The sequence below is a fragment of the Gnatocerus cornutus genome, chromosome 8, assembly GCF_029298725.1.
Source record: "Gnatocerus cornutus isolate USDA-ARS CGAHR chromosome 8, icGnaCorn1.1, whole genome shotgun sequence".
Classification (NCBI taxonomy): domain Eukaryota; kingdom Metazoa; phylum Arthropoda; class Insecta; order Coleoptera; family Tenebrionidae; genus Gnatocerus; species Gnatocerus cornutus.
The window spans coordinates 7,151,800-7,173,980 of NC_142240.1; the positions used below are offsets into that span (position 1 = coordinate 7,151,800).

At 36.4% G+C, this 22,181-nt stretch overlaps 1 protein-coding gene and 1 long non-coding RNA gene across 2 annotated transcripts; both read right to left on the minus strand.

Moving 5' to 3' along the window:
- Nucleotides 1–17,290: 17,290 nt before the first annotated feature.
- Nucleotides 17,291–21,344, minus strand: LOC148169388 (uncharacterized). The gene is made up of 8 exons (XM_088044188.1): nt 21,328–21,344; nt 21,205–21,258; nt 21,115–21,153; nt 21,017–21,068; nt 19,537–20,956; nt 18,337–19,455; nt 17,783–18,303; nt 17,291–17,749 (listed from the first exon to the last, which is right to left on the minus strand). The coding sequence occupies exons 1-8, from the start codon at nt 21,342–21,344 to the stop codon at nt 17,291–17,293; spliced, it is 3,681 nt and encodes a 1,226-aa protein (XP_087900314.1).
- A 113-nt stretch (nt 21,345–21,457) lies between these two features.
- Nucleotides 21,458–21,890, minus strand: LOC148169389 (uncharacterized). The gene is made up of 2 exons (XR_015770566.1): nt 21,691–21,890; nt 21,458–21,621 (listed from the first exon to the last, which is right to left on the minus strand). It is a non-coding gene; the product is annotated as an uncharacterized LOC148169389 (long non-coding RNA).
- Nucleotides 21,891–22,181: the final 291 nt, after the last annotated feature.

Genomic DNA, 22,181 nt, shown 5'->3' on the forward strand with positions numbered 1-22,181 from the left:
CATCGAAATATGCGGTTTTCTGTAAGAATTTTGATGATTTCGTGCAGAATTCTGCTGTTTTCTTGCAATTCAGCCGTTGAATCTTGGTAAAATGTCATGATTTTGTAGATTTCGTGCTCTTCTTTGCGAATTCAAGATAGAAAACAACGAAAATCGGCGAGAAATCGTCGTTTTGCATCGAAATATGCGGTTTTCTCTAAGAATTTTGACGATTTCGTGCAGAATTCTGCTGTTTTCTTGCAATTCAGCCGTTGAATCTTGGTAAAAAGTCATGATTTTGTAGATTTCGTGCTCTTCTTTGCGAATTAAAGCCTGAAAACAACGAAAATCGGCGAGAAATCGTCGTTTTGTATCGAAATATGCGGTTTTCTCTAAGAATTCTGATGATTTCGTGCAGAATTCTGCTGTTTTCTTGCAATTCAGCCGTTGAATCTTGGTAAAAAGTCATGATTTTGTAGATTTCGTGCTCTTCTTTGCGAATTCAAGATAGAAAACAACGAAAATCAGCGAGAAATCGTCGTTTTGCATCAAAATATGCGGTTTTCTGTAAGAATTTTGATGATTTCGTGGATAATTCTGCTGTTCTGCTGTTTTCTTGCAATTCAGCCGTTGAATCTTGGTAAAAAGTAATGATTTTGTAGATTTCGTGCTCTTCTTTGCGAATTCAAGCCAGAAAACAACGAAAATCGGCGAGAAATCGTCGTTTTGCATCGAAATATGCGGTTTTCTGTAAGAATTTTGATGATTTCGTGCAGAATTCTGCTGTTTTCTTGCAATTCAGCTGTTGAATCTTGGTAAAAAGTCATGATTTTGTAGATTTCGTGCTCTTCTTTGCGAATTCAAGCCAGAAAACAACGAAAATCGGCGAGAAATCGTCGTTTTGCGTCGAAATATGCGGTTTTCTGTAAGAATTTTGATGATTTCGTGCAGAATTCTGCTGTTTTCTTGCAATTCAGCCGTTGAATCTTGGTAAAAAGTCATGATTTTGTAGATTTCGTGCTCTTCTTTGCGAACTAAAGCCTGAAAACAACGAAAATCGGCGAGAAATCGTCGTTTTGCATCGAAATATGCGGTTTTCTGTAAGAATTTTGATGATTTCGTGCAGAATTCTGCTGTTTTCTTGCAATTCAGCCGTTGAATCTTGGTAAAATGTCATGATTTTGTAGATTTCGTGCTCTTCTTTGCGAATTCAAGATAGAAAACAACGAAAATCAGCGAGAAATCGTCGTTTTGCATCGAAATATGCGGTTTTCTCTAAGAATTCTGATGATTTCGTGCAGAATTCTGCTGTTTTCTTGCAATTCAGCCGTTGAATCTTGGTAAAAAGTCATGATTTTGTAGATTTCGTGCTCTTCTTTGCGAATTCAAGCCAGAAAACAACGAAAATCGGCGAGAAATCGTCGTTTTGCATCGAAATATGCGGTTTTCTCTAAGAATTTTGACGATTTCGTGCAGAATTCTGCTGTTTTCTTGCAATTCAGCCGTTGAATCTTGGTAAAAAGTCATGATTTTGTAGATTTCGTGCTCTTCTTTGCGAATTAAAGCCTGAAAACAACGAAAATCGGCGAGAAATCGTCGTTTTGCATCGAAATATGCGGTTTTCTGTAAGAATTTTGATGATTTCGTGCAGAATTCTGCTGTTTTCTTGCAATTCAGGCGTTGAATCTTGGTAAAATGTCATGATTTTGTAGATTTCGTGCTCTTCTTTGCGAATTCAAGATAGAAAACAACGAAAATCAGCGAGAAATCGTCGTTTTGTATCGAAATATGCGGTTTTCTCTAAGAATTCTGATGATTTCGTGCAGAATTCTGCTGTTTTCTTGCAATTCAGCCGTTGAATCTTGGTAAAAAGTCATGATTTTGTAGATTTCGTGCTCTTCTTTGCGAATTCAAGATAGAAAACAACGAAAATCAGCGAGAAATCGTCGTTTTGCATCAAAATATGCGGTTTTCTGTAAGAATTTTGATGATTTCGTGGATAATTCTGCTGTTCTGCTGTTTTCTTGCAATTCAGCCGTTGAATCTTGGTAAAAAGTCATGATTTTGTAGATTTCGTGCTCTTCTTTGCGAATTCAAGCCAGAAAACAACGAAAATCGGCGAGAAATCGTCGTTTTGCATCGAAATATGCGGTTTTCTGTAAGAATTTTGATGATTTCGTGCAGAATTCTGCTGTTTTCTTGCAATTCAGTCGTTGAATCTTTGTAAAAAGTCATGATTTTGTAGATTTCGTGCTCTTCTTTGCGAATTCAAGCCAGAAAACAACGAAAATTGGCGAGAAATCGTCGTTTTGCATCGAAATATGCGGTTTTCTGTAAGAATTTTGATGATTTCGTGCAGAATTCTGCTGTTTTCTTGCAATTCAGCCGTTGAATCTTGGTAAAAAGTCATGATTTTGTAGATTTCGTGCTCTTCTTTGCGAATTCAAGATACAAAACAACGAAAATCAGCGAGAAATCATCGTTTTGCATCGAAATATGCGGTTTTCTCTAAGAATTCTGATGATTTCGTGCAGAATTCTGCTGTTTTCTTGCAATTCAGCCGTTGAATCTTGGTAAAAAGTCATGATTTTGTAGATTTCGTGCTCTTCTTTGCGAATTCAAGCCAGAAAACAACGAAAATCGGCGAGAAATCGTCGTTTTGCATCGAAATATGCGGTTTTCTGTAAGAATTTTGATGATTTCGTGCAGAATTCTGCTGTTTTCTTGCAATTCAGCTGTTGAATCTTGGTAAAAAGTCATGATTTTGTAGATTTCGTGCTCTTCTTTGCGAATTCAAGACAGAAAACAACGAAAATCGGCGAGAAATCGTCGTTTTGCATCGAAATATGCGGTTTTCTGTAAGAATTTTGATGATTTCGTGAATAATTCTGCTGTTTTCTTGCAACTCAGCCGTTGAATCTTAGTAAAAAGTCATGATTTTGTGATTTCGTGCTCTTCTTTGCAAATTCAAGCCAGAAAACAACGGAAATCGGCGAGAAATCGTCTTTTTGCATCGAAATATGCGGTTTTCTGTAAGAATTTTGATGATTTCGTGCAGAATTCTGCTGTTTTCTTGCAATTCAGCCGTTGAATCTTGGTAAAAAGTCATGATTTTGTAGATTTCGTGCTCTTCTTTGCGAATTCAAGCCAGAAAACAACGAAAATCGGCGAGAAATCGTCGTTTTGCATCGAAATATGCGGTTTTCTGTAAGAATTTTGATGATTTCGTGCAGAATTCTGCTGTTTTCTTGCAATTCAGTCGTTGAATCTTGGTAAAAAGTCATGATTTTGTAGATTTCGTGCTCTTCTTTGCGAATTCAAGCCAGAAAACATCGAAAATCGGCGAGAAATCGTCGTTTTGCATCGAAATATGCGGTTTTCTGTAAGAATTTTGATGATTTCGTGCAGAATTCTGCTGTTTTCTTGCAATTCAGCCGTTGAATCTTGGTAAAAAGTCATGATTTTGTAGATTTCGTGCTTTTCTTTGCGAATTCAAGCCAGAAAACAACGAAAATCGGCGAGAAATCGTCGTTTTGCATCGAAATATGCGGTTTTCTGTAAGAATTTTGATGATTTCGTGCAGAATTCTGCTGTTTTCTTGCAATTCAGTCGTTGAATCTTGGTAAAAAGTCATGATTTTGTAGATTTCGTGCTCTTCTTTGCGAATTCAAGCCAGAAAACATCGAAAATCGGCGAGAAATCGTCGTTTTGCATCGAAATATGCGGTTTTCTGTAAGAATTTTGATGATTTCGTGCAGAATTCTGCTGTTTTCTTGCAATTCAGCCGTTGAATCTTGGTAAAAAGTCATGATTTTGTAGATTTCGTGCTTTTCTTTGCGAATTCAAGCCAGAAAACAACGAAAATCGGCGAGAAATCGTCGTTTTGCATCGAAATATGCGGTTTTCTGTAAGAATTTTGATGATTTCGTGCAGAATTCTGCTGTTTTCTTGCAATTCAGCCGTTGAATTTTGGTAAAAAGTCATGATTTTGTAGATTTCGTGCTTTTCTTTGCGAATTCAAGCCAGAAAACAACGAAAATCGGCGAGAAATCGTCGTTTTGCATCGAAATATGCGGTTTTCTGTAAGAATTTTGATGATTTCGTGCAGAATTCTGCTGTTTTCTTGCAATTCAGCCGTTGAATCTTGGTAAAAAGTCATGATTTTGTAGATTTCGTGCTTTTCTTTGCGAATTCAAGCCAGAAAACAACGAAAATCGGCGAGAAATCGTCGTTTTGCATCGAAATATGCGGTTTTCTGTAAGAATTTTGATGATTTCGCGCTGAATTCTGCTGTTTTCTTGCAATTCAGCCGTTGAATCTTGGTAAAAAGTCATGACTTTGTAGATTTCGTGCTTTTCTTTGCGAATTCAAGAAAGAAAACAACGAAAATCAGCGAGAAATCGTCGTTTTGCATCGAAATATGCGGTTTTCTCTAAGAATTCTGATGATTTCGTGCAGAATTCTGCTGTTTTCTTGCAATTCAGCCGTTGAATCTTGGTAAAAAGTGATGATTTTGTGGATTTCGTGCTCTTCTTTGCGAATTCTAGCCTGAAAACAACGAAAATCAGCGAGAAATCGTCGTTTTGCATCGAAATATGCGGTTTTCTCTAAGAATTTTGACGATTTCGTGAAGAATTCTGCTGTTTTCTTGCAATTCAGCCGTTGAATCTTGGCAAAAAGTGATTATTTAGTAGATTTCGTGCTCTTCTTTGCGAATTCAAGCCAGAAAACAACGAAAATCGGCGAAAAATCGTCGTTTTGCATCGAAATATGCGGTTTTCTGTAAGAATTTTGATGATTTCGTGCAGAATTCTGCTGTTTTCTTGCAATTCAGCCGTTGAATCTTGGTAAAAAGTCATGATTTTGTAGATTTTGTGCTCTTCTTTGCGAATTCAAGCCAGAAAACAATGAAAATCGGCGAGAAATCGTCGATTTGCATCGAAATATGCGGTTTTCTGTGAGAATTTTGATAATTTCGTGCAAAATTCTGCTGTTTTCTTGCAATTCAGCTGTTGAATCTTGGTAAAAAGTCATGATTTTGTAGATTTCGTGCTCTTCTTTGCGAATTCAAGCCAGAAAACAACGAAAATCGGCGAGCAATCGTCGTTTTGCATCGAAATATGCGGTTTTCTCTAAGAATTCTGATGATTTCGTGCAGAATTCTGCTGTTTTCTTGCAATTCAGCCGTTGAATCTTGGCAAAAAGTGATTATTTAGTAGATTTCGTGCTCTTCTTTGCGAATTCAAGCCAGAAAACAACGAAAATCGGCGAAAAATCGTCGTTTTGCATCGAAATATGCGGTTTTCTGTAAGAATTTTGATGATTTTGTGCAGAATTCTGCTGTTTTCTTGCAATTCAGTCGTTGAATCTTTGTAAAAAGTCATGATTTTGTAGATTTCGTGCTCTTCTTTGCGAATTCAAGCCAGAAAACAACGAAAATCGGCGAGAAATCGTCGTTTTGCATCGAAATGTGCGGTTTTCTGTAAGAATTTTGATGATTTTGTGCAGAATTCTGCTGTTTTCTTGCAATTCAGTCGTTGAATCTTTGTAAAAAGTCATGATTTTGTAGATTTCGTGCTCTTCTTTGCGAATTCAAGCCAGAAAACAACGAAAATCGGCGAGAAATCGTCGTTTTGCATCGAAATATGCGGTTTTCTGTAAGAATTTTGATGATTTCGTGCAGAATTCTGCTGTTTTCTTGCAATTCAGCCGTTGAATCTTGGTAAAAAGTCATGATTTTGTAGATTTCGTGCTTTTCTTTGCGAATTCAAGCCAGAAAACAACGAAAATCAGCGAGAAATCGTCGTTTTGCATCGAAATATGCGGTTTTCTCTAAAAATTCTGATGATTTCGTGCAGAATTCTGCTGTTTTCTTGCAATTCAGCCGTTGAATCTTGGTAAAAAGTGATGATTTTGTGGATTTCGTGCTCTTCTTTGCGAATTCTAGCCTGAAAACAACGAAAATCGGCGAGAAATCGTCGTTTTGCATCGAAATATGCGGTTTTCTCTAAGAATTTTAACGATTTCGTGCAGAATTCTGCTGTTTTCTTGCAATTCAGCCGTTGAATCTTGGTAAAAAGTGATTATTTAGTAGATTTCGTGCTCTTCTTTGCGAATTCAAGCCAGAAAACAACGAAAATCGGCGAAAAATCGTCGTTTTGCATCGAAATTTGCGGTTTTCTGTAAGAATTTTGATGATTTCGTGCAGAATTCTGCTGTTTTCTTGCAATTCAGCCGTTGAATCTTGGTAAAAAGTCATGATTTTGTAGATTTCGTGCTCTTCTTTGCGAATTCAAGCCAGAAAACAACGAAAATCGGCGAGAAATCGTCGTTTTGCATCGAAATGTGCGGTTTTCTGTAAGAATTTTGATGATTTTGTGCAGAATTCTGCTGTTTTCTTGCAATTCAGTCGTTGAATCTTTGTAAAAAGTCATGATTTTGTAGATTTCGTGCTCTTCTTTGCGAATTCAAGCCAGAAAACAACGAAAATCGGCGAGAAATCGTCGTTTTGCATCGAAATATGCGGTTTTCTGTAAGAATTTTGATGATTTCGTGCAGAATTCTGCTGTTTTCTTGCAATTCAGCCGTTGAATCTTGGTAAAAAGTCATGATTTTGTAGATTTCGTGCTCTTCTTTGCGAATTCAAGATACAAAACAACGAAAATCAGCGAGAAATCGTCGTTTTGCATCGAAATATGCGGTTTTCTCTAAGAATTCTGATGATTTCGTGCAGAATTCTGCTGTTTTCTTGCAATTCAGCCGTTGAATCTTGTAAAAAGGGATGATTTTGTAGATTTCGTGCTCTTCTTTGCGAATTCAAGCCAGAAAACAACGAAAATCGGCGAGAAATCGTCGTTTTGCATCGAAATATGCGGTTTTCTGTAAGAATTTTGATGATTTCGTGAATAATTCTGCTGTTTTCTTGCAACTCAGCCGTTGAATCTTAGTAAAAAGTCATGATTTTGTAGATTTCGTGCTCTTCTTTGCGAATTCAAGCCAGAAAACAACGAAAATCGGCGAGAAATCGTCGTTTTGCATCGAAATTTGCGGTTTTCTGTAAGAATTTTGATGATTTCGTGCAGAATTCTGCTGTTTTCTTGCAATTCAGTCGTTGAATCTTTGTAAAAAGTCATGATTTTGTAGATTTCGTGCTCTTCTTTGCGAATTCAAGCCAGAAAACAACGAAAATCGACGAGAAATCGTCGTTTTGCATCGAAATATGCGGTTTTCTGTAAGAATTTTGATGATTTTGTGCAGAATTCTGCTGTTTTCTTGCAATTCAGCCGTTGAATCTTGGTAAAAAGTCATGATTTTGTAGATTTCGTGCTCTTCTTTGCAAATTCAAGATACAAAACAACGAAAATCAGCGAGAAATCGTCGTTTTGCATCGAAATATGCGGTTTTCTCTAAGAATTCTGATGATTTCGTGCAGAATTCTGCTGTTTTCTTGCAATTCAGCCGTTGAATCTTGGTAAAAAGTGATGATTTTGTAGATTTCGTGCTCTTCTTTGCGAATTCAAGCCAGAAAACAACGAAAATCGGCGAGAAATGGTCGTTTTGCATCGAAATATGCGGTTTTCTCTAAGAATTTTGACGATTTCGTGCAGAATTCTGCTGTTTTCTTGCAATTCAGCCGTTGAATCTTGGTAAAAAGTGATTATTTAGTAGATTTCGTGCTCTTCTTTGCGAATTCAAGCCAGAAAAGAACGAAAATCGGCGAAAAATCGTCGTTTTGCATCGAAATATGCGGTTTTCTGTAAGAATTTTGATGATTTCGTGCAGAATTCTGCTGTTTTTTTGCAATTCAGCCGTTGAATCTTGGTAAAAGGTGATTATTTAGTAGATTTCGTGCTCTTCTTTGCGAATTCAAGCCAGAAAAGAACGAAAATCGGCGAGAAATCGTCGTTTTGCATCGAAATATGCGGTTTTCTGTAAGAATTTTGATGATTTCGTGCAGAATTCTGCTGTTTTCTTGCAATTCAGTCGTTGAATCTTGGTAAAGTCATGATTTTGTAGATTTCGTGCTCTTCTTTGCGAATTCAAGCCAGAAAAGAACGAAAATCGGCGAGAAATCGTCGTTTTGCATCGAAATATGCGGTTTTCTGCAAGAATTTTGATGATTTCGTAGATAATTCTGCTGTTTTCTTGCAATTCAGCCGTTGATTCTTAGTAAAAAGTCATAATTTTGTAGATTTCGTGCTCTTCTTTGCGAATTCAAGCCAGAAAACAACGAAAATCGGCGAGAAATCGTCGTTTTGCATCGAAATATGCGGTTTTCTGTAAGAATATTGATGATTAGTAGTAAGGGGGGCCCATTAGTGATTAATCAAAGGTCAATCAAAGGTCAATCAAAGGTCAATTAAAGGTCAATTAATTAATTAATTAATAATTAATTAATTAGTCGATTAATTGACCTAATGACTTTTTAATTGCTTTTTAATGGGATATTAATTAGATATCAAAGTGAAAGTGTAAATTAATTATATTGATTAATTAATCAATTAAGTAATTAATTAATTAACAAATTAATTAAGTCAATTAAAATAATTACTCGATTAATTAATTAATTGGTAAAATCAATTAAATAATTAATTAATTAATTTTTTAATTAAATATCAAAATGAAAGTTTTGATAATGACTCATTAAAAATTTGATATAAAAAGTGAAACTTTTAATTGATGAAACTTTCTAATTACATCTTAATGATGCTATAATTAGTTTTCCAAGGGAACGTTTTAATTGATGGAACTTTCTAATTACCTCTTAATGATGTCATAATTGCATATAAAAAGGGAAAGTTTTAATTTATTCAATTAGAAATTAAATCAGGCTCGTTATGACATTAATTAACGGTCAAATAATGATATATAAATATAAAATTAATATGACATCAAATTAGAAAGTCGTAATTAATGAAATTAGAAACTCAATTAAATAGATAATTGCATTGACTAACGAAAAGTTAATGTGAAATTAAATGAAAATAAAAGAGAAACTTCTTTTGGTTTCTACATATATATTGTGACTGTTTGTGGGGTCCCTTCAGTTTCCAAAGTCCGTTTGTGCTACGAAGAAGTCCCCGAAGTGTTTTAGTGTCTTTTGTGTTTGTGCCTGTGAGAAGAAGAAGAAGAAGAAGACTGCTACTATGGCCATGCCTAAGATTTCTGTTAGACGCAGGTCTGCAGGTCAAGATTTAACTATACTTCAACACATTCCAACACAGCCACCACCACCTCCACCACCTGCAGCAGCAAAACATCAAATGAAAGACTTAGACGAAGGCGTCGAAGAAGCTATGGTTGCAAAAGCCGATGAAGTTGAGTTACAGTTTAAAGCCGTAGAAAACAGAAAACTTGTAAATGAAAAATATCGTCTGCTGAACGAAACTACGCTGCCAATAACCAAGTCCAGCTCGAAGTTCATTACCGTTGGTGTTTTGCCGTTGAAAGATTTTGAAGTGTGTGTGAGAATCCATAACTTTAATCTTACATCAGCTGCATGTTTCACCATACGGGAATATTGCGAATTCATAATGAAAAGCAAGGAAAATCTTATTGACGTTCCGGAGGTGGTTAAAACATCGCTTTTGTTCAACCTAGAGAAGTACAGCGTGTTTTTGCTACCCAACAAGGTCGTACAATTTAAGTCCGTAAATCCAGACGTCTATAATTCACTGTACCTCAAAACAGACACAGTCAACCTAATTTTAAAACTGGACGAATTTTTAACAAGTTTACTACAAGAAGTCAATGTGAGGACCAACTTCTACCCTGATTACAACATGTTTGTGATGGGTGTAGCAATGAGTATTCACAAGAATTCTCTCGTATCATATGAAAACGCTGTTCTATCACTCATACAAAAGGAGTACGAATGCAAACCCATTCTCTACGAGGTATTTTTAAAACTACCTTGTACGCTAGCCCGTGATGTGCGTAACAAGATACAGTATTTTGAAGAATTTAATAGATACGTTTAAAAACTGTTTCAACAATGTAAATAAATAAATGTATTAAGAATTTATTTTTTATGACCCCCTTCACTCATTTGTCAAATGACATGCGCTGAAACAACACTAACACAAATCAGAAATAATAATAACAACAGCATGGTCAGTCGTCGGGTCAGTTATTAGCAACTGCTGTTCGCTCTGCTACCATTTGCTAAAAAAAATCATGGACTTACGGTTTAAAACTCCTTTTACAGCGATTGTTGCTGGACCAACTGCCTGTGGAAAATCTTATTTCATAAAACGTTTTCTAAAATATTGTGATTCAATGTGTGATTCAGATTTTGAAGAAATTATATGGTGTTACGATGAATGGCAGCCTCTATATGAAGTAGAAGAAGAAGAAGCGACCATGTCGATAAAGTATTACCAAGGAATTCCTAATTTAAATGCATTTGACGATGTGAAACCGAGATTGATAATTATCGATGATTTGATGAGAGAAACCAATGGTAATGTCGTGGATATTTTCACTAAAGGAAGTCATCACCGAAACCTCAGCGTTTTCTATATAACACAAAATCTGTTTCATCAAGGCAAAGGCCAAAGAGATATATCGTTGAACGCTAATTACATTGTGTATTTTAAAAATCCTAGAGATAAGGCACAAATCAATTTTCTGGCTCGACAAATATACCCTGAAAACGTTAAGTATATTCAAGAGGCATACAAGGATGCAACCTCTAAACCTCACGGTTACTTATTATTCGATTTAAAACAAAGCACACCCGAGTCGGTTCGCATTCGTACAAACATTCTACCTGATGAACAACCAGCCATTGCTTATATTCCTAAAAGAAAAGTATAAATAGAAAGACAAACAATATCTTAATCAGTTACCAAAGCGATGTCACGAAAGATTGAACAAAACGCTGCGCTTCTAAAATTTTTGCATAAATCAAAACCGGAATATCGAAAATCTATTTTAAATTCGGCTGACAAAAATTTAGTTCATTGCATTTGCGAGTGCGCGTACAACACTTTATCGGGTAAAGTTCTTTTGAATCGCTCACAAAAAACTAAATTGCAGAGACATAAGAAATTACTTCGCGATTTGGTTAATCGTCAGATACCTGCACATAAGAAGAAAAAAATACTTATTCAAAAAGGTGGAGCTTTTCTTCCATTGTTGTTAGGAGCAATAATATCCGGTGTTTTGGGGAGTTTGTTTAATAATAAATAGACAATGGAGCACGCTAAGAAGATGATCCTAGTTGACCCTTCTGTTTTCGAACGGACCCAGAATAATAATAACAATCAACAAAACATGGTCAGCCACATCGATAGTGAAATGAAAAAAATACTTGACATGAAGAATATTGACGACAACGAAAAATGGACTCTTTATAATCAAATACTGCGAAAATATTTAAACGTTATGAGTCGTGCACGTGAGCCAATTGCTTTACCAATAATTGAACAACAAGAAGTACGTAAAATTAAGGATGAGAAGTACAAAGAAGCTGATGCAAACATAGCAAAAATAGAGCCGAATTCTAATAACTTTTCAAACATTTTAGAAACGATTCCAAAAAGAACACAAAAGAAAGCGAAATCTTTACTTGACGTTTTAATAAACAATCAAGTTACATGGGATGATAAAGGCATTGTATCTTATAACGGTAACACCATTCAAAATTCCAATATAGTTAATTTAATCGACGACATCATGCGACCTAGTAGTAGTGTCAAATCATCCACTGCACCGGACGGTTGGGAGGATTTTGCAATTGTGTTGAAGAAAATAAATGTCCCGCGTACATTTATCGTAAATTCTCAGAGATTAAAACATATAAACGAAGAAGAAACGGCAGCAGCAGCAGTAGAAAGCGAGGAAATTGAAGGCTCACCGAATTCTAAACAGAGCATGGAGACACCTACGAGAAACGATTATGAAGAACCGTTAAGCAGAACGCAAAGAAGGAGAAGAAACAAGCAGCAAACACCTAATTCGGTATCGCCTTCAAATAAACGTCGATTCTGGTTACCATATTAGATTGAGTGATTAATAAAATGAACTTTATAAAAGACCGATACTTTACTCTTGCGGATCCTCTAAGTTTTTCCGGTGTCACTAAATTAGCCAAGGAATCAGATGTCCCCAAACAAGAAGTTCAACACTGGTTGGAAGGTGAAGATTCCTACACTCTACACAAGCAGGTTTATAGAAAGTTTTCCAGAAATAGATATCATGTAACATTGATGATCTTTTTCAAGCAGATTTAATTGATATACGTAACATTGCAAAATATAACAAAGGCATAAACTATCTTCTAAGTGTGATAGACGTGTTTTCAAAATTTGCATGGGTTAAACCTTTACGCACGAAAACAGGCAAAGAAGTAGCTGACGCATTTGCTGAAATTTTCAGTGAACGTGTACCTGTAAGTATTCAAACGGACAACGGTAAAGAATTTCTTGCTAAAAATGTGCAAAAACTGTTCAAACAACACGATGTAAACTTCTATACAGCAAATAATCCTGATGTAAAGGCTGCAGTCGTAGAAAGATTTAATAAAACGTTAAAAACAAAAATGTACAAGTACTTCACTTACTCGAACAGTTTTGAGTATATAAACGTATTACAAGACCTTGTGAAATCCTATAACAGCGCTTATCACTCGACAATCAAAATGTCCCCTAACGAAGTAAACAGAGATAATGTTTTAACCGTATATAATAATATTATGAACGGTCGTCTAAAATTAAAAAATGAAAGTAAGAGAACAATTTTATACAAAGTTGGTGATTACGTAAGAATAAGCAGGTACAAACATGTTTTTGAAAAAGGTTATGTGAACAATTGGAGTGGTGAAATATTTAAAATTACACACGTAATAAGACGAGAGCCAGTTGTGTATAAGATCTGCGACTTGTTGGACGAACCTGTAGACGGAGTCTTTTATCAGCCGGAACTTCAGCGCGTAACGTACGACCCCGAAAATACATTTAAAATTGAGAAAGTATTAAAAAAGAGACACAAAAAAGGCAACTGTGAAGCATTTGTACAGTGGAGGGATTACCCAACAAAGTTCAATTCTTGGATTCCGTGCGACGCGTTAACAACGATATGAATCAGAATAAGGATTTTTATTTATCACTGGTGTCAAACAGCTCTACCGAATATTTTCCTAATAACACAACTGCGAATTTTTACACTCAGTTACCAAAAACTATTCATTTAGATGGCGAATGGTGCGTGGGTTTAACGGAAATTCAGTATCCTTGCTCCTTTATGAGTGTCAACAAGGGCGAAAATGTTATATACTGCATCTACAAATTTAACATGAAAACACTGATAACTGCTGGTGGTAATTCTATCGGTGATGTGAAGTGTAATGAACGCTGTGCCATGTTATCGAGTGATGTAATTTTGCGGGGAGAATGTAAATCTTTTGAAAATCTACTGAAAGCTATCAAAAATGGTCAGCACCAAATATTGAACGATGAAATTACTGGAGATTACAAATCTAGAATAGAAACTGGAAACTACGATTCGATAGAAGATATTTTACATGCTCTAAACACAATAGAAACTCTGAAGATGGAAAAGGTGTTATTTAAGTTTGACAGTATCTCAAAAAAAGTACATGTCGCTTGTGGTAGCAAAGAATTAGTATCACTGGTGCTTTCGCCAAAACTTAGTCTACAGTTGGGATTTGAGCCCGAGACAAACGTGTTAAATAAGAGATCATCACACCCCGCAAATGTTATGCTGGGTATGCCATCACATCTTTTTATATATAGTGACATTGTTGAGCCACAGTTAATTGGTGATACGCTTGCAAAAGTGTTGCGAGTAGTAGTTATTGACAATCAACGTTACATTTACGGCACTCATAATACTCAAGAATTTTCACACCCTCACTATATACCTGTATTGAGGAGAGAGTTTGAAAATATCGAAATTGATATAAGAAGTGTGACGGGTGAAAAAGTGCCATTCCAGTTTGGGACCGTGTGCGTTAAACTTCACTTTAGAAAAATTTCATAATGAACGCTTGTCATTATCACGACTATTACATCAACCAAGCCGGCTCAGGTATAGGTTCAATTTATAAAGGTGCTAGTTATCAAAGAGGTTATGGTTTCGGGAGTTTTTTAAAAGGTCTTTTTCGTACCGTTTTGCCATTTTTAAAAAGCGGCATAAAGACTATCGGTAAAGAAACACTGCTTAGTGGATCAAACTTTCTTAGTGACGTCGTTAATAAGGTGCCCGCAAAAGAGGCGTTTAAAACACGTTTCAACCAGTCAGTTCAAAATTTAAAACGTAAAGCTGAGGATAAAGTCAATAATCTAATTGGTTCAGGCAGTATAAAAAGAAAGCGCATGAGGAATAAAGTTCAGAAGCAGTTAACAGCTCATCGTGTAAAGAAGTCTAAGCGTAAAAGTGCAACAGCAAAATATCAGGATATTTTCACATAAGCGAGTATAGTATAGAGAAAATACAAAATGTCTTTCCTACACCCAAACAGTTGCGAGTGTGCCAAGAGTGAACTCGATCTTTTCGCATTACCACCGACACAAACGAGTATTGAGTCAGGTCAGTGGGTTCACTATAAAACAGTGTCCAGCATATCGGAAAATAGCCCCCTTGAATTTGTTGCAACCGGGTGTGACGATTATATAGACCTTTCTCAGACCTTACTTTCGGTCACTGTAAATATTGTCAAAGAAGATGGAACCAAGTTCGTCGAAGCTGATAAAATAGCACCAATTAATAATCTTTTGCACTCGATGTTTAGCCAAGTTGACGTGTACTTGAATCAAAAACTCATCTCACCTCCTAACAACACATACGCTTACAAAAGTTATCTGGAGACTCTTTTAAATTACGATGCTGGCGCAAAGAACTCGCATCTTACATGCGGATTATGGTACCAAGATACAGCTGGAAAAATGAACACCATCGGTGACGCAAACGCTGGATATGCTAAGAGACGAAAGTTAACATCGGCAAGTAAAGAAATCGATCTCATAGGACACTTGAACTGTGATATATTTAACCAAGAAAAATTTTTAATGAACGGTGTAGAGTTGCGTTTAAAGTTTGTGCGATCACGGGAAAGTTTTGTGTTGATGGCCGATGGTGTAGTTGGAAAATTACATATTAAAGATGCAACTTTGCTGATTAGAAGAAATAAAATAAATCCAACAGTCCTGCTTGCGCATACAAAAGCTTTGGAAATATCTTCGGCAAAGTATCCCATAACTCGAACTGAATTAAAAGTTCTAACGATACCGCAAGGCGTACAAGGAAAATCTTTGGATAACGTTTATTTAGGGCAATTGCCAAAACGATGCGCCGTGTGTTTTGTTACTAATAAAGCATTTATTGGCGATTATACATTAAATCCGTTCAATTTTCAAAATTTTGGTTTGAACTATTTATCACTCTACGTGGATGGAAATCAAATTCCTAGTAAACCGCTACAGCCAATTTTTGATGGTGCTAGTAAGAATTTTGTGTCGATGTATCACACTCTTTTTTCGGGAACGGGAATACACTTTTTGAACACTGGCAACAACATTTCCAGGGAAAACTACGCTGAAGGATTTTCAATTGCTGTTTTTGATTTAACACCTGATTTGTCAGCGCATAACAATCTCTCGTGGAATTTGATAAAAAACGGAAGTTTACGAATAGAAGTTGCGTTTAACACACCTCTCGAAGAAACTGTCAACTGTTTGGTGTATGGGGAATTTGACAGTGTAATTGAAATTGATAAAAAACGTAATGTAATTGTGGATTATAGCAGTTAATTTTGTATTTGATTATAAATAAACAAATAAAATGTGAAAAAACAAAAATTTGTCAGTCTTATTTCGAACGTCCAACAAGATGGTTGTCTTCATCGACTACCAGTGTTTCAGCTTTGGGGGCTCGGATAAAAATCTGATCATAAAAGAGTTGGCGATTTTAAATTGTTGTGGTAAAAGTGCGCCAATGCATTTTCTGCTTAAACCACCGGAAGATATTCCTACATTACCGCACAATTATCAAAAGCAGGCTGATTGGTTAACCTACAATTTTCACGGTCTTTGTTGGTCAACGGGTGATACATTGTATGAAAACTTGGATAAAATATTGCAAAAAGCAACCGAAAACTCAACTTGCATCTATGTAAAAGGTATAGAGAAGAAACGTTTTTTAGCCAAGCGTCTACCAGAATGTAATATTCTGAATATTGAGAACTTGGATTGTCCGTCGTTTCGAAATTTAAGAAAGAATTTTGACACACAGTGTTGCAAACATCATTTATTTAGAAAAGCAATGTGCGCGTTGCGAAATGTTCACAACTTGAAAAGCTGGTACGATGAACACAGTGCAACTGAAAAACTGTCTGGAGAAAATATCTACGAAGAAGAGGAAATATCATGTTCTTGTTTCGGCCTATAACACACTACCACGTTTTGTTAGTAAACCGTCACTAATAATTTTCAACAGCGACCCCGACTATATGCCCGGTACTCACTGGATGGCCATTTACATCGATAAATTTGGATTTGCGTATTTCTTTGACAGTTTTGGAAGGCGTCCATCTAAAAAAATTTCAAGTTTTCTTCAAAGAAATTGTTTAATGTGGTCTTACAACTCGCATCAAATTCAAGATGTAACATCAACCCTTTGCGGACAGTACTGTCTTTTGTTTCTTTTCAACTACGCTATGGGAAATCCAATTGAGACATTTCTAAACACGTATGACTATGATTTCAAAAACAACGATACAATTTGCAATAATCTCTTTAATAAGTATTTCTCATAAATACACAAAGACGCATACAAAACCACTTGTTTTCTTTTACCTTTTATACCTAAACGACATTCTTTTGATGGTGTACGGGGTGATGCGGGCGGCGGCCGGGAACGCGCACCGGGAAAACGCGCCGGGAAACGCGCCGGGAAACGCGCCGGGAAACGCGCCGGGAAACGCGCCGGGAAACGCGCCGGGAAACGCGCCGGGAAACGCGCCGGGAAACGCGGCCGGGAACGCGCGCCGGGAAACGCGGCCGGGAACGGGCACCGAAAACGCTGGCTTGGAACACTCCCAAAAAACGTGCACTTCACTTGTTTGTAATGCTAAGATACTGTAACCGTTATTTATTTATTTTAATATGGGACTAACAACCAAACAAAAGTGTAAGAGGTAAATATGTACATTTATTCACAAAAATGTATGCCTATGTTATTATTAAAACAAATTTACATAGACACACACACATACACAAACATATATAAAATAAAATTTTTACACACAATACAAAAAAAAAAAATAAATAAATAAAAATAAAAATACATGTCACTCGAAGCCGTACGGTAAAGTGTCAAATTTGTTATCGTTTAAACGGCGCCTTTTGGTATAATTTATCCTGTACAGCTTCGAGCTGTTCTTAGTCAAAACTTCGTAAGTCTTACTTCTAACAATTACCCTGTCCTCTAAATGTATTTCCTGTCCTGTATTGTTGCACACCATATCTCTCATTTTTGAAAAATTTATATGCTGAAGATTTTGGTAATTCAACGTGATTCCTTTAATTTTACAAACATAGTCAATTTTATTTTCTTTCGAGTTCAAAAATTTATAACTATAGTTTTTCGGCCCCCCGCTGACAAATTCTAAGATATAACTCTCCGGACCGTAATCGGTCATTTCATTAGTTAAATCTCCCAAAAAATCGCCCGTTGGTGGTAACCATTCATCATTTTTATGCGTGAAGATGACACTATCTGTATCATAGTATAATACTCGTTCGTTAAGCTGCTCTAAGTATTAGTATAATTGTAGACGTGCGTTTGCCGTAGTGTATGCAGCGATAGCGACGTTAACTGTTTTTGACGGCTTCACATCCTCAGCACATCTGTCCCAGGTAGCCATAACTGTGTCGGGATTAATTATCGTAATGTCATGTACCACCGCTGAAGGGTTCGTAACTAGTTTAAACAAATCAGATGGATTGCTGATTATCTCTGTTTGTTGCAAATTCTCCCGCTGACCGAATTTCCCCCAAAACGAATTCAACATTAGTTTCGATAAATACCGCATACCGGGATTTTTAGCGATTTTAGCTCGGTCTAATTGAACCCCTTCGCGTGCGTAATATTCTTCAACATACCGGGACTTATCCGCATCCGTTAGACACCACGATGGCCAATCTGAGCACTCCTGTTTTATTTTCAAAAAATTATTTACGTAACCTGTGAATAGACCACCAATTTTCGAAGCTGGATCGTACATCGTGACATCATACTCCCATATTTCATGGTATTCTATAATTTTGTACTCCTTTTCCAAAGCTTTTCTTAGTTCATCAGCTATAAATGTACCCGTAAATTGACGCTCCGTACCTGAGTGCTGACAACGGTTTTGATTCGATGATTCGACACATACGCGACACAGCGGAAACGTCAATTTTCCGTTACATCTATAAGGAAGTACCGGGTGATATAGACCTCTGGGTGGTTCAACGACGCATTTAATTATACCTTCAATCGTACCTATATCAACCTGATTACAGTTTTCAGACCCTACATAAATTTTCTTAGGGTGACACGATGGATATTTTCCGTACTTGTTGACGAAAGGGTAAAGACTGCAAACGTCGTAGTACATTATCTTCTCACCCGGTATACATTTGTGATACAATTTGCACGCGTTTGTTCTGCCGCCGTAAATAGCATCGCGCGGATTTAGTGGTGTTGTCCGGTTAACATTTTGTGAAGCTAAAAATGGGATTATTAGTGGATTCTCATTTTTCAATTTGTTAAAAGCACATTCCCAGATGGTCACGAGATTGTACCCCGCATTTCTAATACGGTTTTCTTTGTATAAGGTGTTTTCACGACGCGAAAACAACGAATCGTCTTTCGTGGATAGTTTGGCCGTTTGATTGGGAAAACAACTTTCGCATCCGTGCCACCAACATCCGTGAAATTCAAACACAGTGTTTGTAGCTGCGCAAAAACCGTCAACCAACAAACCTTCTTTTAAGCGAACTTCGCGATCATTGCCGACATGTATAATGGTGATATTTTCGCTATGGGCCATCCACGTAAGCCATTGCAGTGCAGAATAGGATTGATTTTCACATCTTCGATACCCGTTACGCGGTATGACGGCAATACTATCTTCTTTTAAAAAGTTCCGACGAAACACAAGATTGCACGCCGAAGCTATAGTTATGCATTCTAAAAACGGATCAACGCGATTTGTTTCTAAAAAGTTGAGCCTTAATTTTACGCAACTTCGCCGTAAAATATCAACGTCTGATATACAATATTTAACTATCTCATCCTTCATGTTAAAAACATAACCGTTTGCTATTTGTGCATCATACCATTTGAAGAATGTAACTCTATCATCAGGCTTCATCATGTCACAACCGTAATGCTTTGCATCAGGTAATGGCCCTACGTATTCACTGTTTTGATTCGTGTTGAAAAAATGGGGAAAATAACCTTTACAGCCTGAAATTTTGAATGTAGTCGGAAATTTTGACAATGGTAGTTAAATGAAGTTTAAGCTATCAATGAAGCGAATTGATTCACCGCATTTAATTGACATTAACTTAGCCCCGGTTCGAATAACAGATGGCTGCCATCTCGAAAAGTTGTTAAACAGAAATTGCAAAATAAAGCAACCGTCATAGCCTTTCAAGTTATGGGCTATGGCTGTAACTTTAATTTTTTTTGACATGTTTGATACATGTTCTAACAAGTTTTCTATTGGATTGTCTAAAAAAATGTGTTGCCGGATTCCGCAGAACGAACATTCGTCTGAAATGTCATCTTTTGAAATGCACTGGTGACAGACTTGCTGTACCACGCATACATTTGGTACATGTAAATAGTTGTCGTCTTGAACAACCGTATCTTGGGTCGTTTCTAAATCAAAAAATAATAACAAAAACATGGAATTATTATCAATAACTTTTTGACTCAGTTTGTTTGTTCGTATATAGCACAAATGTCTAATTGGTTTCTTTTCACCGCATACATCGCAAAACTTAATACCGCAAACATGAGTTTCTTTGCGTTTTATCCAAATATTTTGAAAACAATCTCTACACTTTTGTAATTTTTCACATATCTTTAGTTTTTCGTGTTTGGCCAGACAATTACCGCCGCGGAAAAATCGGTTACACTTAGTACATTCAATTTGATTGTTTTCAATTAATTCACATGGTGGACTTGAATGACAACATGGGCAGATGTAGGGACAATTTTTATGTCTACTGTTATCTCTACTTCGGACACGGCATCTCTCGCAGAAATAGCTCGTCGCAAACACCCCTGTTAAACTTAATATCACATTATAATGACCATTTTCCATGATTAAATTTAAGCACGGCCGACCTGTAAGTCGAGCACCCTCGAAATAAACAGTTCTCCCTTTTCGACTATTGTAAACAACTATAGTGTAATCATTCAAATATTCTTGGAGAATATTAATGTGTCTGTAATCGCCGCCATTTGATAAATCTATATCCGCTGCAATGCATAAACTCTCCGCCAAATCTGATAAAAGTTGTCTACCGTGAGTGCCTTTGAAAATTTCCAAACTTTTTTTCAGAAAACCCGAATCGCAAAAATGTTTTGCAACCACAACGGCTCTCGCTAAGCATCTGTTATCAGCGTCATTTTCTATACAATAAACACTGTTTTTACGTAATGAAAATTCGTTAAACCCAACAGTTAGAGCATCTGATGCGGATGGCGTACCTTTTCCCAAAGGTGGTCTTATGCAGTCAACTCGTACACTCAACACACCATCAACGAAAAAGGATGCGTTACTTTGGAGTACCTTTGCGATAAGATCCATTATCACATGGTTGCTGTATTGCGCCAAATTTCGGAATGAAACGTAGAGTGGTTTGTCGGGGTGTTCATGATTCTCGAGTACCACGCCTACAATATCCGTCTGTGCAAAACCTCTGCACATGTGCTTGAGAAGCTCATCAGTAGCATTCTGAAAATTCAGGATTTATTTAGCGATACATGTTTTTTTTATTTACTTATTTATTCTGACCTGCAACCAGACAATAGGATCGCCCGTACATGTTTCTTTTTTAAACTGAAATCTCATACGGCGACCTGTGAGAGCGAATTTTGTCAACGTACACTCACTTTCGCCCATACTCTCCAGATAAGTATGTGGTGGTATATCTAAACAAAAAAAAATAATAGAAAATTTCTTAACATACTGCTCGCACTCACCTAAATTTTCCAAGTAAGTAGGCGAATTTTCCTCGCTTGCATATGGTTTCCATTCTGTTTTACATAAAAAAAAAAAAACAAAAAAAAAGTTTATATTACCACTTAAACGGATAACAAAGTTACTTTACCTGAACTAGCATCTTTTGATGTTGAAGGTTGAGGATTAGTATAAGGATTAAATGCCACAAAGTGCGAAATGATATTTACCGGGTCTGAAAACCGTAAAATTAAAGTGATGAATGAAAAAATATATTTAGGTACCTTTAGTTGTTAATTTGTTTTTATTTATTTCGTCACCAGCTTGTGTTCTTTCTGTTTTTACAGCGTCATCATCGCTGTCAGGAATTTCTATGATCTTGCAATCGTCGTCGTCATCCTTGTTGCTCTTTTTTCCACTTGCGATATGTTGAGCAGCAACTGTACCTCATATAACATTAGAATAATAAATAAATAAATAAATAAATAAATAAATAGTTAATCTCTCACCGTTTTTTAAGTTTGATGCTGAGACAGAAGCCTTGTCGCTATTTGTTAAATCACTAGTTTCAGTCCCCAATGGTGTTTTTCTCTTCATTTCTAATATTTAACAAAATTCGGAAATTATCACCTTTAAATTAATATTTAAATACACTTACCGAGCGATGCAGTAACTGAACGTCGTAATTGAACATAGCTGTCAATGTCAACTTCACTTTTTGGGCGATCATTTTGTAATAATTTGTAATCAATAAATGATAAAGCCGCTTTTTTTATCTCGCTAGTGTTGAGCAAACCGCATTTAAACATTAATAAAATGTTATCTATGGATAGCGAAGCAAGCAGAACTTTGAAAGATTCCATTTTCGATGTCACCAAAGAAACTAACACAATTCAGGCGAAACACACACTGTGAAAAATTTTTTCAACTGAGAACATATGACTCGGTGGTAGCAGCTTTTAATACTGAGTGTGAAAGTTTTGAAAGTATGAAGAAAGGG

What these genes read in the sequence shown, in the direction of transcription:
- LOC148169388 (XM_088044188.1), bottom strand. An exon ending in TCTGGAGAGTATGGGCGAAA is followed by an intron (nt 21,069 to 21,114) that starts GTGAGTGTACGT and finishes TCGCCGTATGAG; the next exon opens with ATTTCAGTTTAAAAAAGAAA. An exon ending in ATCCTATTGTCTGGTTGCAG is followed by an intron (nt 20,957 to 21,016) that starts GTCAGAATAAAT and finishes CTGAATTTTCAG; the next exon opens with AATGCTACTGATGAGCTTCT.